This window comes from Camelina sativa, chromosome 3, assembly GCF_030686135.1.
Source record: "Camelina sativa cultivar CO46 ecotype springtype chromosome 3, ASM3068613v1".
NCBI lineage: Eukaryota > Viridiplantae > Streptophyta > Magnoliopsida > Brassicales > Brassicaceae > Camelina > Camelina sativa.
This window is the reverse complement of record NC_141882.1, coordinates 29660731-29674681: the sequence shown is the minus strand read 5'-3', so window position 1 is coordinate 29674681 and position 13951 is coordinate 29660731. Positions and strand designations below refer to the sequence as shown.

At 36.6% G+C, this 13951-nt stretch overlaps 4 protein-coding genes, 1 non-coding gene and 1 pseudogene across 5 annotated transcripts; 3 read left to right on the top strand and 3 right to left on the bottom strand.

Annotated features, from left to right (window-relative positions):
* Positions 1-1803: 1803 nt before the first annotated feature.
* LOC104778266 (putative beta-1,3-galactosyltransferase 14) lies at positions 1804-4074 on the bottom strand. The gene is made up of 6 exons (XM_010502666.3): positions 3435-4074; positions 2906-3058; positions 2620-2802; positions 2401-2514; positions 2177-2319; positions 1804-2025 (listed from the first exon to the last, which is right to left on the bottom strand). Exons 1-6 carry the CDS (start codon positions 3797-3799, stop codon positions 1937-1939), a joined length of 1047 nt encoding a protein of 348 aa, XP_010500968.1. The 5' UTR covers positions 3800-4074; the 3' UTR covers positions 1804-1936.
* A 975-nt stretch (positions 4075-5049) lies between these two features.
* Positions 5050-7675, top strand: LOC104778264 (protein DJ-1 homolog B). The gene is made up of 8 exons (XM_010502662.3): positions 5050-5418; positions 5494-5694; positions 5832-5981; positions 6068-6250; positions 6454-6534; positions 6763-6963; positions 7052-7192; positions 7324-7675. Exons 1-8 carry the CDS (start codon positions 5239-5241, stop codon positions 7519-7521), a joined length of 1335 nt encoding a protein of 444 aa, XP_010500964.2. The 5' UTR covers positions 5050-5238; the 3' UTR covers positions 7522-7675.
* Positions 7629-9582, bottom strand: LOC104778265 (ABC transporter G family member 10). Its single transcript, XM_010502664.3, has one exon. The coding sequence runs from the start codon at positions 9580-9582 to the stop codon at positions 7813-7815; it is 1770 nt and encodes a 589-aa protein (XP_010500966.1). The 3' UTR covers positions 7629-7812.
* A 1185-nt stretch (positions 9583-10767) lies between these two features.
* Positions 10768-10931, top strand: LOC147947860 (U1 spliceosomal RNA). Its single transcript, XR_015595742.1, has one exon. It is a non-coding gene; the product is annotated as a U1 spliceosomal RNA (small nuclear RNA).
* Positions 10932-11090: 159 nt separating this feature from the next.
* On the top strand, positions 11091-11221 carry LOC147947859 (U4 spliceosomal RNA; annotated as a pseudogene).
* A 1500-nt stretch (positions 11222-12721) lies between these two features.
* On the bottom strand, positions 12722-13621 carry LOC104779345 (agamous-like MADS-box protein AGL97). The gene has a single exon (XM_010503696.2). The coding sequence runs from the start codon at positions 13619-13621 to the stop codon at positions 12722-12724; it is 900 nt and encodes a 299-aa protein (XP_010501998.2).
* Positions 13622-13951: the final 330 nt, after the last annotated feature.

The window sequence follows — 13951 nt, the reverse complement described above, 5'->3', positions numbered from 1 at the left end:
TGATTACTAAAATGAATGTCTAATGATGAAATTTATTTTAGAATATAAAATTTTCAAATATTAATATGTATCAATTTGAGAAAATCATTTAAGAATATTAGTAATTTTTAAATGTTTGATTTTATAATTTCAACATATGTATTTTTGTAATGCATATGTCAAAACGTAAGATAATTCAAAATAAATTATAATTTATAGGAATGAATCTTCAGTTATTTGATGAGAATGTCTCTATATCTTTGTATATGTTTTTATTTTATGAATATCACTCATTTAAAATTGATTAAGACATGAATTAAAAATTAGTACTTATGAGATAACAACATAACAAATATATCTTAGTGAATTATGATTTTACAATGATATAGATAGTTAAATGTGATTACTAAAGTGAATGTCTAACGATGAAATTTATTTTAGAATAGAAAATTTTCATATATTAATATGTATCATTTTGAAAAAAAATCATTTAAGAATATTAGTAATTTTTAAATGTCTGATTTTATAATTTCAACACATGTATTTTTGTAATGCATATGTCAAAACGTAAGATAATTTGAAATAAATTATATTTTATAGGAATGAATCTTCAGTTATTTGATGAGAATGTCTCTATATCTTTGTATATGTTTTTATTTTATGAATTCCACTCATTTAAAATTGATTAAGACATGAATTAAAAATTAGTACTTATGAGATAATAACATAACAAATATATCTTAAATAATGTTGATACAGTTTTTGCGAATTATATTTTGTTAATTTTTATTTGTATTTTCAATTCTTACTAAGATATAGATTCGATATGATGTATTAATTGTATTTGATATAAAATATAAAGTTCTATGCATTAAGATGAAATGCGTAATTAAACGTAAAATATTGTTTATTACGATGGTATAGATATTTAAATGGTACTCCCTGTCTTATAAGAATTTTTGGTAAAAGCATAAAGATCAATAAACGATAAATATTCTGTCATTTATAAAACATCAACCAATAGGAAAATACATAGTTCAAATAGTAATACATTGTTATATTAATAAATATTATAAATAGAAATTTGAGAAAATATTATAAAATAGAGCAAAAAAACTTTAAAACTCTTATATAATGGAACTAAGAGAGTATGAAAATGAAATATGGGAGGTTCATATTCAATATTAAAATGTTACAAGATAAAATCTAAAAACATGTAAATTACTACTTAATTATTCTTAATATTTTTTTATTAATTTTTACCCGCGTAATAACGTGAGCCTTATCTAGTCACAATTATAAATCTCAATATATTAGATATTTTGAATAACCAATACATATTAGATATTAGATATTAGAGTATAAGATCTTTTTAAGTACATATAAACAAGTAAATAACCAATGTTTGAGGTTTTCCAGAAATTATGTGTATTTTCGGCAACTATCCCCAATATTTAAGTAACCAACAATATACTCTCAACTTCCAAAAGGTTTGATAACTCCCGACAAGCTGATGATGGATGGGAGTTTGGGAATTCTCCAAGGAGTGGACGAATTTGGGTCCAACGAATACATCATTTACCAGCTCTAATTAGTTGGTAATGAACCTTTGGAATTGTGTGGTTTATGATTTGTGAAGTTCTATGTTGGAACTTCTTGCCTTGTATAATGGCTCTTCTAACAAAACAGTTTATGTTTTAATTAATTAATTAATTAGTATCTTCTTTTTGCTTTTGGAGCAAAGTTATTTTTAAATTTTAATCCATGTGCTTATCTTTTGAGTTTGTTTGCTCGCTGGCCTGTCTTTTGTTGTTGAGCTCCTCGTTTGAGTGAAACTCTTAAACTTGAATCTATGTGAAACACAGGTTCGCCAGAAGAAATTAAGCTGCAAGTGAGAGAGCTTCGACCACTGAGAAGATGTTTATAAGGACATTTCAAGGTGATAAGACAAATAATATCATTCATCATCTGATGGCAAAGTCGGGCTTTTCGAGCAGCTTTCTTGCTTGTGAAGTTCCAACAACCTTTTCTCTGGGTTACACAGACCTGCACCAGTTACAGATTCACTCTTCAAAACTTATGATCAAATGGTTGTCTTAGTTTGTTATGATGTTAAATTGAAAGACAGAACAGAATCACGTATAGTGTTTAATCATACTACTACTATTGAAAGTTATAGAAATAAAAAACACAGAACCTGAGCATTTAGGGATGTCCCAAACAGCAACAGAGGAAGGCGAGCATTCTGGTTCGCAAAGGACGTGATGGTTCTCGTGGTTGACATTCATTGCCAGCATCCACGCACCTATTGTTACGTCCTCGTTGTTAAACATCCTGAAACTGCATTTGCACACAAAATTTTATTTCTTTACTAAGGAAAACGAACCGCTATCTTTTGCCAAGTTATACAACAGAACATGCCTGTTGTTCTTGAGGGCAACCAAACTTGCTACCACATCGGCAGAGAGAGCATAGATCGGACCATAAGCATGAAGAAAGTACTCTTTTCCCAGAAGATGAGACAATGGTTCATACCTGCAAAGTTTCAATTTTAATCCCACCAGTTTTCAAGCATACATTAGTTCTCAGTTTTGTACTTGCCTTCTTTATGTTAAGATCTGCGTTTGAACTCATCCTTACCATTTAAGCTTAGGATCTGTGAAAACCGGACCCTTTTTCAAGCATCCCAGGTACGTCTGAGAGTGACTCCGCTCTTTAGCCAATAGCAGAGAGAGTCTATCTGGCCTCAAGTATATATCATCGTCAGCTTTGACATAGAACTCAGAATCATAAAGCGCGTATGCAGCTTTGAAGAACGCCAAACTATAACAACAAAGAATGAATAAAAACAACCACGGATTAGAGTCTTTTGAATCATATTGTGTTAAGATATGATCTGTGAGAAAACGAAATCACTCTTACTAACGTTTTGTAAGGGAGCTTACTGTACTCCTCTTCGATATCTAGCAGTACAAAGTCATCATACTCTGCGATTTCCCTTCTAAGCTCAGCCATTTTCTCCTCGTTCTTCGTTTTCCCTATCATAAACCTGATGGCTAATCCCGTAGATTCTTCCAAGCTACATATAACAACAGTCTTACTCAGTGAAAAAAAAAAAAAGGCAAACACACAAGCAGATCCATCTAAAATCGTGAAAGCATCCAAGATTCAATATATACTACAGCAAAACAAGAACACTTAAGTTCATCAAACTCTAATTTCTTAAATCTGGTGAGACATTAAAGAATCAAAGTTCACTAATCAGCACCTGATCTTGATCAATGCATTAAGTAAGATCCTCATAAATCTCTTAAATCTCTCAGATTTGCTAATCCAAATCTAGATCAAACCAATTCTAAGTGATGCAATGATTCCACAAACGTCCTGAAGCTATCAATTCAATAGATACTCACAAGAACAATGATGGGACGAGAATGAATAAATTGAATCAGTACCGTCGAAGTCCTTCGGGATCTGACGGCATCCAAGTCTTCCTAAGTGATCGTCTCCGGCCAGCAGATCCGAATCCGGTTTGAATACCAACGAATCCCATAACCTTATGCCTCTTCCCTTCGCCACCACCACCAACGTCGCCATTATTACTGTTTCCGGTGACGTCCCAAACGACTCGCACAGTCTTCGGAGGAGTGTTCGTCAAGCAATTACGCCCGGTTAATCGGAGGCCGGGTAAAAGAATCACCGCGAGTCCAAACGTGAAACCGGCGATTCCGATAGCTAGGGAAGTTAATACGACGAGAGCCGTTGATCGGCGCGTGGCGAGTGATGAACGCGCGTGGAATAACTTACGAGGAGAATGCATTGTGTGGTGTCAAGCAAGCTCGACCTCTTTGTTAATGGCGTCACGGGTTTGTTTTTTTTTTTGTTTCCCTCCGATCCAATATTTCGGATTCGGTCACATATTTATACTAAGTTTCGTTAATTATGATGTTTTTGTTAAGAGGATTGAGAATTTAGAGCATCTTCTATTTTAGAGTGGGAATAGAAATGGGAATAGGAATGGTTGGAGCAAAATTTATTTCTATTATACTATTATAGAGGAGAATATAGGGAAAATCCATTGAAAATGGTCTTACAGATTAGTTCTTAATTAATACTAATTCTTTTGATTTTTTAGTTGTAAAAATTGTTGAAGTTTTTAGTTGTTTTAATGTTAGGGAAAAAGCATTTATAGCATTAACGCCAATTAGGCTAACGTTTATTTGACTAAATATATCGACAATTAAATGAATTAATCACATCAATGCTGCTTTTTAGATTCAAACATAGATCAGCTAACCCAACAAATTTAATATTTTAAGTAAAATAAAAAAATATTTAGATACAAAATACAGTATATCTTGGGTGAACAAAAAAAATAAAATACTCTTTCCGTTTCAAAATATAGGATATTTTAACTAAAACATGCAGATTAAGAAGTCTTTACTTTTAACAAGTTGAATCAATCAGAAACAATACTGCATAATATGAAATACTAAACTAATTTAAAATTTGCATAAAAACTTGAAAACATCATATACTTCTTCCGTTTCATAATATATAATGTTTTAGAGATATTTTTTGTTTCATAATATATGATGTTTTTAAGTTTCTATGTATCTTTTTGATTAAATTAATATTATCTATTATGCAGTATTGTTTCTGATTGGTTGAACTTTTAAAAAGTAAACACTTCTTAATCTGCATGCTTTTGTTAAAACATCATATATTTTGAAAAGGAGACAATATTATGAAACAAAAAAAATCTCTAAAAACATTTTATATTTTGAAACAACAGCAGTACAACACATATCCTTTGGAATATTCATGAAAATCCGACGTACATGTGTCTTTTTCATAATAGTTTTAAATCTTTAAAATTAATCATAAGAAGTTGCTTCAATGCTAAGGTTTAAGACACGAAGCCACCTAACTCTAAGATTTTGTATCTTCATCTCCATTTTTAAGACCGTAGCTTATGTCTTATGATTTATTTTCTCATACATCTAATTTTTTTTATAAAAAATGTAGTATTATGGAATAATTATGTAGATATCAAACGGCAACAAGTGCATGAACAAAACCGTTAGCCGGGACGTTGTTCTCGTCTTAATCAACTACGTGCCGTTTTATCTATGACGTGTAAAGATTAGTGGCTCATTGTCACTTTCAAACCAATCCAATTAAGACACGTCATAGTAAAGCTCGTTTCATCAGTGAGCTTCTCTTTCATCAAAGTTTAACGAAAAAAAAAAAACGTCAATGGCGTCGTCGTTGTTGTGTCATCATCGCTACTTTAATCCAATCACTGTCACTCCCTTCACTAGCACTAATAAACTCCGTCACTCCTCTTCTTCTGAATCTTCCAGACGAACCTCTCTTCGTATAAATCGACGATCCTTCTCTATCTCTGCAACTATGGCTTCATCTACTACTAAGAAGGTAATCGTTATCATCGATTTCGTACTACTATGAACCCTATAATTTCTCTCGATGAATCCGATGTGTCTTAATTAGGTTTTGATTCCCGTTGCGCATGGTACGGAGCCGTTTGAAGCGGTGGTGATGATCGATGTCCTGCGGCGAGGCGGGGCGGATGTAACGGTGGCGTCCGTGGAGAATCAGGTCGGGGTTGACGCATGCCATGGCATCAAGATGGTCGCCGATACTCTTCTCTCTGAGATTACTGACTCCGTTTTCGACCTTATTATGCTCCCGGTACGTCTATGAGATCGCTCCAGATTTAGTATATAATTGCAGAATTGAAGCTAATCGCTAGTTTTTATACTCTGTTGGAGATCATTGCTATGCAATTAGATGTATTTGATTGCTTATGTTCTTTATGATTGGTTAAGGGAGGACTTCCCGGTGGTGAGACTCTTAAGAACTGTAAACCTTTAGAGAATATGGTGAAGAAACAAGATACTGATGGACGACTTAACGCTGCTATCTGTTGTGCGCCTGCATTGGCACTTGGTACTTGGGGTCTACTAGAGGGTAAACAAGTAAGTATGTAGTGATCAGTTTTATAGAAGTTCTTTTTCTTTTTGAGTTTGTATTTGGTTTTGTAAATCACGTATGTTCCTTGCAGGCAACATGTTACCCGGTTTTTATGGAGAAACTTGCGACTTGTGCAACAGCTGTTGAGTCAAGAGTTGAAATTGATGGGAAGATAGTGACCAGTAGAGGCCCTGGAACCACCATGGAGTTCTCTGTCACGCTTGTGGAGCAACTTCTTGGGAAAGAGAAAGCTGCTGAAGTCTCAGGCCCCTTGGTATGTCTTGTCCCTGACTGTTCTATCAACCTCAATTTGATCCCGCAAATTATTGACCGTATGGACCAATTTCTGTTCAAGATGGCTCTTAGCACAAAAAGATAGATGAAGTAGCTGATTCGAGGAGAGCGCTTATCTAATAATAGCATAGTGTTTACTACATGGTAACCTCTTAGTCTCTCTTCTTTCCCTTTGCATATCAGGTGATGCGTCCCAACCCTGGTGATGAGTATACTATTACTGAGCTTAACCAAGTCAACTGGTCATTTGACGGTACCCCACAGGTAATTTTCAACTGTCCGCTTGGGTTTATACCCTTAACATTTGCAGATGATTTCTATCTGATGGTTAATTAAATTTGTAATGTGAGAGATAATCTGGCTGCAGAAGCTGCAATCAGGTGGTTATATGATGAATATCAAAATAAAAAATAGTTGACTGGCAAAATTATCCACACTGGCTTTGATGAGCTCAGGTATCTGTCTGTCTTAATTAATGGTTTTCCTTTTCAGATTCTTGTACCCATTGCAAATGGCTCGGAAGAAATGGAAGCTGTTGCTATCATTGATGTCCTGAGGCGGGCAAAAGCAAATGTCGTCGTTGCTGCACTTGGTAACAGTTTGGAAGTGGTCGCATCTCGTAAAGTCAAGTTAGTGGCAGACGTACTTCTCGATGAGGCTGAAAGGAATTCCTACGATCTGATTGTGTTACCTGTGAGTGCTAACTTCTTCAACTGAAAAAAGTTTATGATTTCAAAATTCATTGACAGCCAGCATGATGAGCTTCTCTTTCAATTCACAGGGTGGTCTCGGTGGTGCTGAAGCATTTGCAAGTTCGGAGAAGCTAGTGAGTATGTTAAAGAAGCAGGCGGAATCAAACAAACCATATGGAGCAATTTGTGCTTCTCCTGCTCTCGTGTTTGAGCCACATGGTTTACTCAAGGTACAAACAAAGCGAGAGAGAATTCACGATAGCTTACACATTATAGAGACTCAGATGCGTAGGATCATGTCTATATTTCTGATGCCGTGGAATTATCTGTAATCAATATTCACAATTTTATGTTTGTACAGGGTAAGAAGGCAACGGCGTTCCCAGCAATGTGCAGCAAACTGTCGGACCAGAGTCACATCGAGCATAGAGTCTTGGTTGACGGCAATCTCATAACAAGCAGGGGTCCAGGAACCTCATTGGAGTTTGCACTTGCAATTGTAGAAAAGTTTTACGGGCGCGAGAAAGGACTTCAGCTCGCAAAGGCAACACTTGTGTAAACTCATGAGTATCTTAGGTAAGAGTGACTTTAATAAGAAAGAAAGAAGTCTTTAGTATCAAACTATTAATGAATGAACCTATGTTGTGGTGAGCTTTGTACTGAGTCTGATGCTTAATAATGTCTTATATATAAACGAGGTTACTCAGTATTCATCAGAATGTTTTTTTTCTTTACATTGCGAATTTTAGAATATAAGGTGCGGACCAAAAAGAAAGAATATCAGAAAAGTAAAATTTCTTTTAAAATTACAAAACAAATTAAATTATATCTGCAGATCATTGTTATTAACCTAGCTTCTTGTTCTGTAACATCTGTACCATAAGATGAAGAATCCAAGGACTCTGTACCCGATGATGAAACTTGCCATGACACCAAGATTGCTCCATTTCTGAGACTCCTTGAGGTCTTGTTGTATTAAGAACACGTCTCCTCGATACTCGTTGATCATCAGGCATTCAAATGGATACTTGAAGAGGCTGAGATAATGCATGAACCCCCAGTAAACCGGGATCCTCTCCTTCGCGATGAAATACCCAGAAAAGAGGAAGAAAGATCCCATGAGACCTGAGATTACTGATGTCCCCATTATGAAGTTTGGGACAAGAGCACTGAAACATGCAACAAAAGAGTTTGACATCAGAAGAACAATCCATATCACCAATGAGAAGTAGAAGAACCCGTCTAGCTCTCTTCTGAGACCAACCAGCCAATAAACCGGAGTAGCAAAGAGCATGCTTATGATCAACAGGAAGGGAATGAAGATGAGGGTATCTGCTAAAACATAAGACAAAACTCTGTAAGCTCTTCTCGATGTCTCTCTCATTAGGATTCTCCGGTCTTGCAAGAAAATTGGAAGTCCCTCTGTTGTAGAAGATAGCAAGAAAGTGAGGGTAAATGCGAAGAACCCGGTTCGCAAGACTTTCGCTTCTTGCTTTTGATTTCCCACGTTCAAGTAAATTGAACCGAGTATAAGACCCGCAATGGAGGCTTGTAGAGCTCTGGTTGTGAACAATTGCTTGGTTCTGAAGATGTTCTTGCAAGATCTTTGCCCAAGTATCTGCACTTCGTCTAACACTGAGTTGCTGTGAGAATCAGATTGTTGAAACTCTCCTGCATTAATGTAGCAGCTCTTCCATGTTTTGCTATGACCATAACATGAGATTTCTCTGCAACTCTGTGTTCTGATCGGTTCAAGACTCCCTGCAATATCAATTGCATACTCCAAGACATTTACACGCCGAGGTATCTGGTGCCCGGAGAACTTAATCTTCTGATGAAGGCTATTAACCGATCCGTTTTGAACAACCACCCCATTAGAGAGCAACACTATCCGGTCTATCTGCTCAAGTATGCGAAAACCAGGCTGGTGAATCGTCAGAACAATGGTTTTTCCTTGTTTAACCGTCATATCTTTGAGAAGCATCACAACTTGAAGAGCGGACGCTGAATCCAAACCAGAGGTTGGCTCATCGATCAATATAACATTTGGATCATGAACAAGTTCAACTCCAATAGAAACCCTTCTTCTCTCTCCCCCAGAGATTCCAGATCGTGTTCCTTGACCGATCCTTGAATCCGCAACACGTTCAAGACCAAGTTCTTGAATCAGCCTCTTCACCTTTGCAGCTGCATCTTTCTTCTTAGTCTTCAGCCTTAGGAGCGCACTGTACATCAGTGTTTCTTGCACCGTAAGAAACGGAAACAGAGCATCTTCTTGTGGCACAAACCCTGAAACCCTCCTGTACTCGGGACCATCCATAGGCCTACCATTAACAAGCACCTGCCCTGAAACTTTCCCATGAGAAACTTTTCCAGCGAGAATCTCTAGCAACGTGGTTTTTCCAGCCCCACTAGGACCGGCGATGGCAGTGATCTCTGCGGATCTTGCATCACAAGAAACATCCTTCAAGATAACTTTTTCTTCCTTCTCACTCAAGAAACCACATAAATTAGAAAACTTTGGAGTGTTTCCACCTAATCGATATGATAGATTATTGGTTTCTAGCCTATATGAGATTTTCCGGCCACCGGGAATAGGAGCTTTCACCGGTAATTCCATCTAAGAAAGAAAGATGGGAAAAGAAAGCATCAAACTTTGATTAAGAAGATAGAGATATTAAAAAACTGAGCAAAGAGTGTGAGATTAAGTGAAGAATAAATGGTAGAGAAGATGAACTAACACACCAAACTTTAAGGAACCTCTCAGCTTATATTATTCATACATTCAAAAGCTTGAAGACTTTAATAAGCTTTCTCTCATTGCCTTCCATGAATACCGAAAAGCATTTGACTATAACTAAAAATCAAAGATATTTATAATTCCAAGCTTTCAAATTGTATACTAATTTTGTATGACAAAAAAAATGAAAATGATTTCTTCATAAATTCTTAACTAATATATTGATACAGTCAGATGAACTCTAATGAAATTGGTTGACTAAAAAAAATATAATAAGAAATTACAATATTTTGTATCTTTCTTATATTGGGTTTAAGAATTGTGAAGAGGTACAACAAAAAGCAAAAAAAAAAAAATAGTTAGAAAGAAATTGGTTTCTTATGGAGATATCTAAATTCGGGTGAGCTGAAAAGTTGACCGTGAAATGTGTTTGCCTTGTTGGTGAACTTGTTTTATCTAATTTATTAGTTTTATTTTTTCTACCCAGTTTGGTGGTTATATGGAGTAGTAGTATTATCACCTACAAAACTGATTACGTGTTTCGAACTCCTGTGCCATTTTGAGGTTTCGCGTTCAGGAAATAAGGATTGAATACTCTCCTAAGAAACCAATTTGCTAGCTAATTTGATTATTTTGAGAAAAAATGTTTGCTTGTTAAACACACTATGAAAGGTATATGTTGCTTCTTCGGTTTGTTCGGATTGGTTTGGAACTGGATCGAACATTTTGCTTCTTTGGTTTGCTTGGATCAGTATTGCTGAATGTACGAAAAATTCAAACAAGAGCCAGTAAACGGGTATTCAAAATTATAACCAGCAGGGCCACATGGATCGACCATACTAGATAAAAGACCAGTCAAACAACCGAACCCTAAGTAAGAGCTTTTCTACCCTAGAAAATTAGAAATAAACACAAATGGGTCTTGTTAACGTACGGCCCATCATGTGTATTACACACACAACTCACGTCGTTTCTTATGAAAACATATCAGTCCCACATCGGTTAGAACTGAAGGAATGATTGAAGAAGCAGAGTATAAGAGAAGATGTAGACCGAACTAGAAAAGTACTTACCTGGACGGGGTCAACTCTTGATCAAGAAGAGGAGTGGCCTAAGCTAGTGACCTCCATTGCACATAAAGGAGGGGTGCTTAGCTTAAGGTCTCCCCAAGTGGGAGAGCCTGCGTCATTATTTGTGGCAGAGGAGGCCTGCGTTCGCGCGGCCTCTACCAATCTCAGTCTTAAACATACTAAGTACTTCTTTCTTTAATTTAACAACACCCTTAGGAATGTTAACTTTTGGAAATCCATATTTAGTAGTACTTTGGAAGAGTCCCACATCGGAAGTATACATCAAGTTGATAAAGAGGCATTTGTTGAAAGAAACTTATCTTTGCGCTTGGGGCAATGACGCAGCTAGTGAGGTTCTAACCGAGGCACGTCTATTGCTGGTTGAAAACTATTTCCAAACCCCCTCTTAGGTGTAAAAACCTTTGAGAATTTTTGGAAGGGATCCCTTCGGGGTAAAGCCCTACAATTTTCAGTTTAAATCTTTTTTAACTCAACTCATGGCATTGTTTCTCTTTGTCTGGCCTAATTGATAATAGCAAAACAAACGTTTTGTGTGATGGTTAACACTGTTTCAACCCATTGATCAGATTATATGTATGTATATAATGATCACATTACATCATATCCTCAAAACAAAAGTTCATCATACATGATATATGTTATGAAACCAAACTTTATTTTTGCATATTAAAATACTGTATGACCTCTGTTTTAATTCTTTGGTCTTGTCTGCCTCAGCAATGATCAATTTGTTGGTATTGATTCTCTTCGGCTGTCAACAAAGAACAAGAATGGGATCAATCATCTGGATGTTCCGGTTTTCGTTGAACCTGTCAATGATCCGAGAGTAATGGGAGTGAATCACTGATCATCTTTCACCCGGAAAGAGACAAGTTCAACTTTTCAGCTGGAGATCCAGATCTTGTTCATTTCCCCGGTAATGTTAACAAGACAACTCACTCACTTTCAGCTATATATAGGAGTATATATCCTGAAGTTCAAAATTTCAGGTGGTGATTCTCAATTTGTAGTAACGTTTTCTGTGGAAGTCACTGATGGGTTTCTGCTGACAAACTTACCGTCGGAGCTTATATAACTCAACAGAGCTGAAGTTCAAAAACATGTTCCAATGGAAGCCAATTCATACATACGCCACCATCTCCACACATGTGAATGTCAAAGCCAGTGCGATCAGGTTTCGCGGAACTATAAAGCAATGCAACGACTTCATACAACAGCTGCTTCATCATGTAAAATCAAATGCTCAATCTTTCAATTAGATGTGTTTGGTTTCTCATGTGTACATTGATCACCATATAACTTGTGTAGGAAGGGGAGAATGGTGCAGTTTTGACCCTGAAACTGAGTGACATGGGGAACTACGGGTGCTACCTTGACTGCACCGAGAGAATTTCACTGCCTATACACGCAGAGGCTCACGCAAAGCTCATCAGAAAGAGACCATTGAGTTCCCTTACAGCTCAGCTCACGGTACGTGAACGTGAATGATGATATACTTTGAGACGTCGCAGAATAAGCAAGGTACATGAATGATGATATTAACAGTTTTAGACTGTTCGAGGTAGAGAATGCTAGAAGTTGATGAAACTGACCCATCATGATTACAAACAATCTCCTGAAGAAATCTCATGGAATGGGCAAAAGAGATGCATTAACAAGAAAACCAGAGATTGCTGTTAAAGACACAGTCATGCTTCTTGCTGTAAATGCTCTCATTGATTCTATAATCACCTTTTTGGTTTGCTTCCAAATTTAATATCAGATAAGATTACAAGTTGATTTAAAGATAATAATTCCTATTTTGATCTGAGAAGATTAATGCAAAGAATTGAAAATTTGAAATAAACCACAAATACAACAAATCATAGAAACAAATCACAAATCTTATATTACATAAACCTAAAGTGAAGCTCAAAGTTTGAGTTGGATCAATTTAGCTGATCGATATATGGAAAACACTGATCGAGGTTCAAAACAATTTCCTGATGAGTGTACCATTCATCGAGGGAGCTTTCAAAATTAGTATCGTAATCAATGAGTTGATCAATACCCAGCTCTTGATCGAAATCCAAGTTTACTTCAGTAATAGAGTTGTTGTTGTTGTTGTCCGTAATGCAGAAGCTTTCACAAAGCGAGAAGATCTGATCTTGTTCTTCAGTTGTATCTGCAGGTAGATCATCAATGAAGACTGCTATGAGAGAATCATCATCTGGAGAAGTGGACTGATCATCGATAACATCAGGGATGATCGGAGATGTAGTACAAATAGATTGAAGATGATTTAGGGTTTGATCCGGCTCTTGAGTTGCGCGTTCTAAGATAAAACCGCTCTTCTCGTTGTTCTTCTTCAGGTCCTCATGATCATTAACGAAAGAAGCTTCATCCGCACGCAATTCCTTGAGATTACCCAACAACGTCCACATGGAATCAATTGCGTCACTAATCTCTCGCGGATTCTCCGATCTGATAAGCCTCTCGTTGTTCCACCAAAAACCTAACCCTAGGTTCTTACGAGTCAAGCAGATACCAACGTCCTCCCTCATCGCTTTGTTATCCTCAGGATTAGGAACGGGAACAGGACGTTGTCCCGAGAGAAAAGCAGAGACAACACCATCTACGGTGGAGTGACCGAAGGAGTAGAAGGAGACGTTGGATTCGGATGAAGAAGGAGTAGCTAAGACAGCGACTTGTGCACCGGAGAGGAGACAAAGCTGAGCGGCTTTACTGAAGAGTCCGTTACGACGTTTGACACATATAGGTCCTTGAGAGCTCTTCTTTATGATCTTCTTAATCTCTATCTTCCTCTTCATTCCTCCTTTCTTCACCATTGTTTTCTTTGATTAGAGAGTTTCTAGTGAGAGAGAGAGTTTCTTTTTTTTGTGTAATAATGATTTCCTAACAACAATTTGCTATGATTTCCTAATTCTAATTGGTAAATAAGGAAAAGGAAATAACCTTAACCCTCACATCAAAACTATTTCTACTTCAATTTTTTCGGTTTATATAATTAATTTACTAAACCGAATTAAACCATTACTACGTCGGTTCAAATAATATCGAATGGGCTTAAAGGCCCACACATTTGTTGTAAAGGCTCGATATGAACCCTAAAACCCCTTCTTCCTCGATCTTGATTTTGGCGCCAAAATCCGCAGTCG

Coding starts and splice junctions, on each gene's coding strand:
- LOC104778264 (XM_010502662.3), top strand. CDS start 5,239: ATGGCGTCGTCGTTGTTGTGTCATCATCGCTACTTTAATCCAATCACT. Junction 5,982..6,067: donor GTCTACTAGAGGGTAAACAA/GTAAGTATGTAG, acceptor TGTTCCTTGCAG/GCAACATGTTACCCGGTTTT. Junction 6,251..6,453: donor CTGAAGTCTCAGGCCCCTTG/GTATGTCTTGTC, acceptor TTTGCATATCAG/GTGATGCGTCCCAACCCTGG.
- LOC104778266 (XM_010502666.3), bottom strand. CDS start 3,799: ATGCATTCTCCTCGTAAGTTATTCCACGCGCGTTCATCACTCGCCACG. Junction 2,803..2,905: donor AGTAAGCTCCCTTACAAAAC/GTTAGTAAGAGT, acceptor TTGTTGTTATAG/TTTGGCGTTCTTCAAAGCTG. Junction 2,515..2,619: donor ACAGATCCTAAGCTTAAATG/GTAAGGATGAGT, acceptor GAAACTTTGCAG/GTATGAACCATTGTCTCATC.
- LOC104778265 (XM_010502664.3), bottom strand. CDS start 9,582: ATGGAATTACCGGTGAAAGCTCCTATTCCCGGTGGCCGGAAAATCTCA.
- LOC104779345 (XM_010503696.2), bottom strand. CDS start 13,621: ATGGTGAAGAAAGGAGGAATGAAGAGGAAGATAGAGATTAAGAAGATC.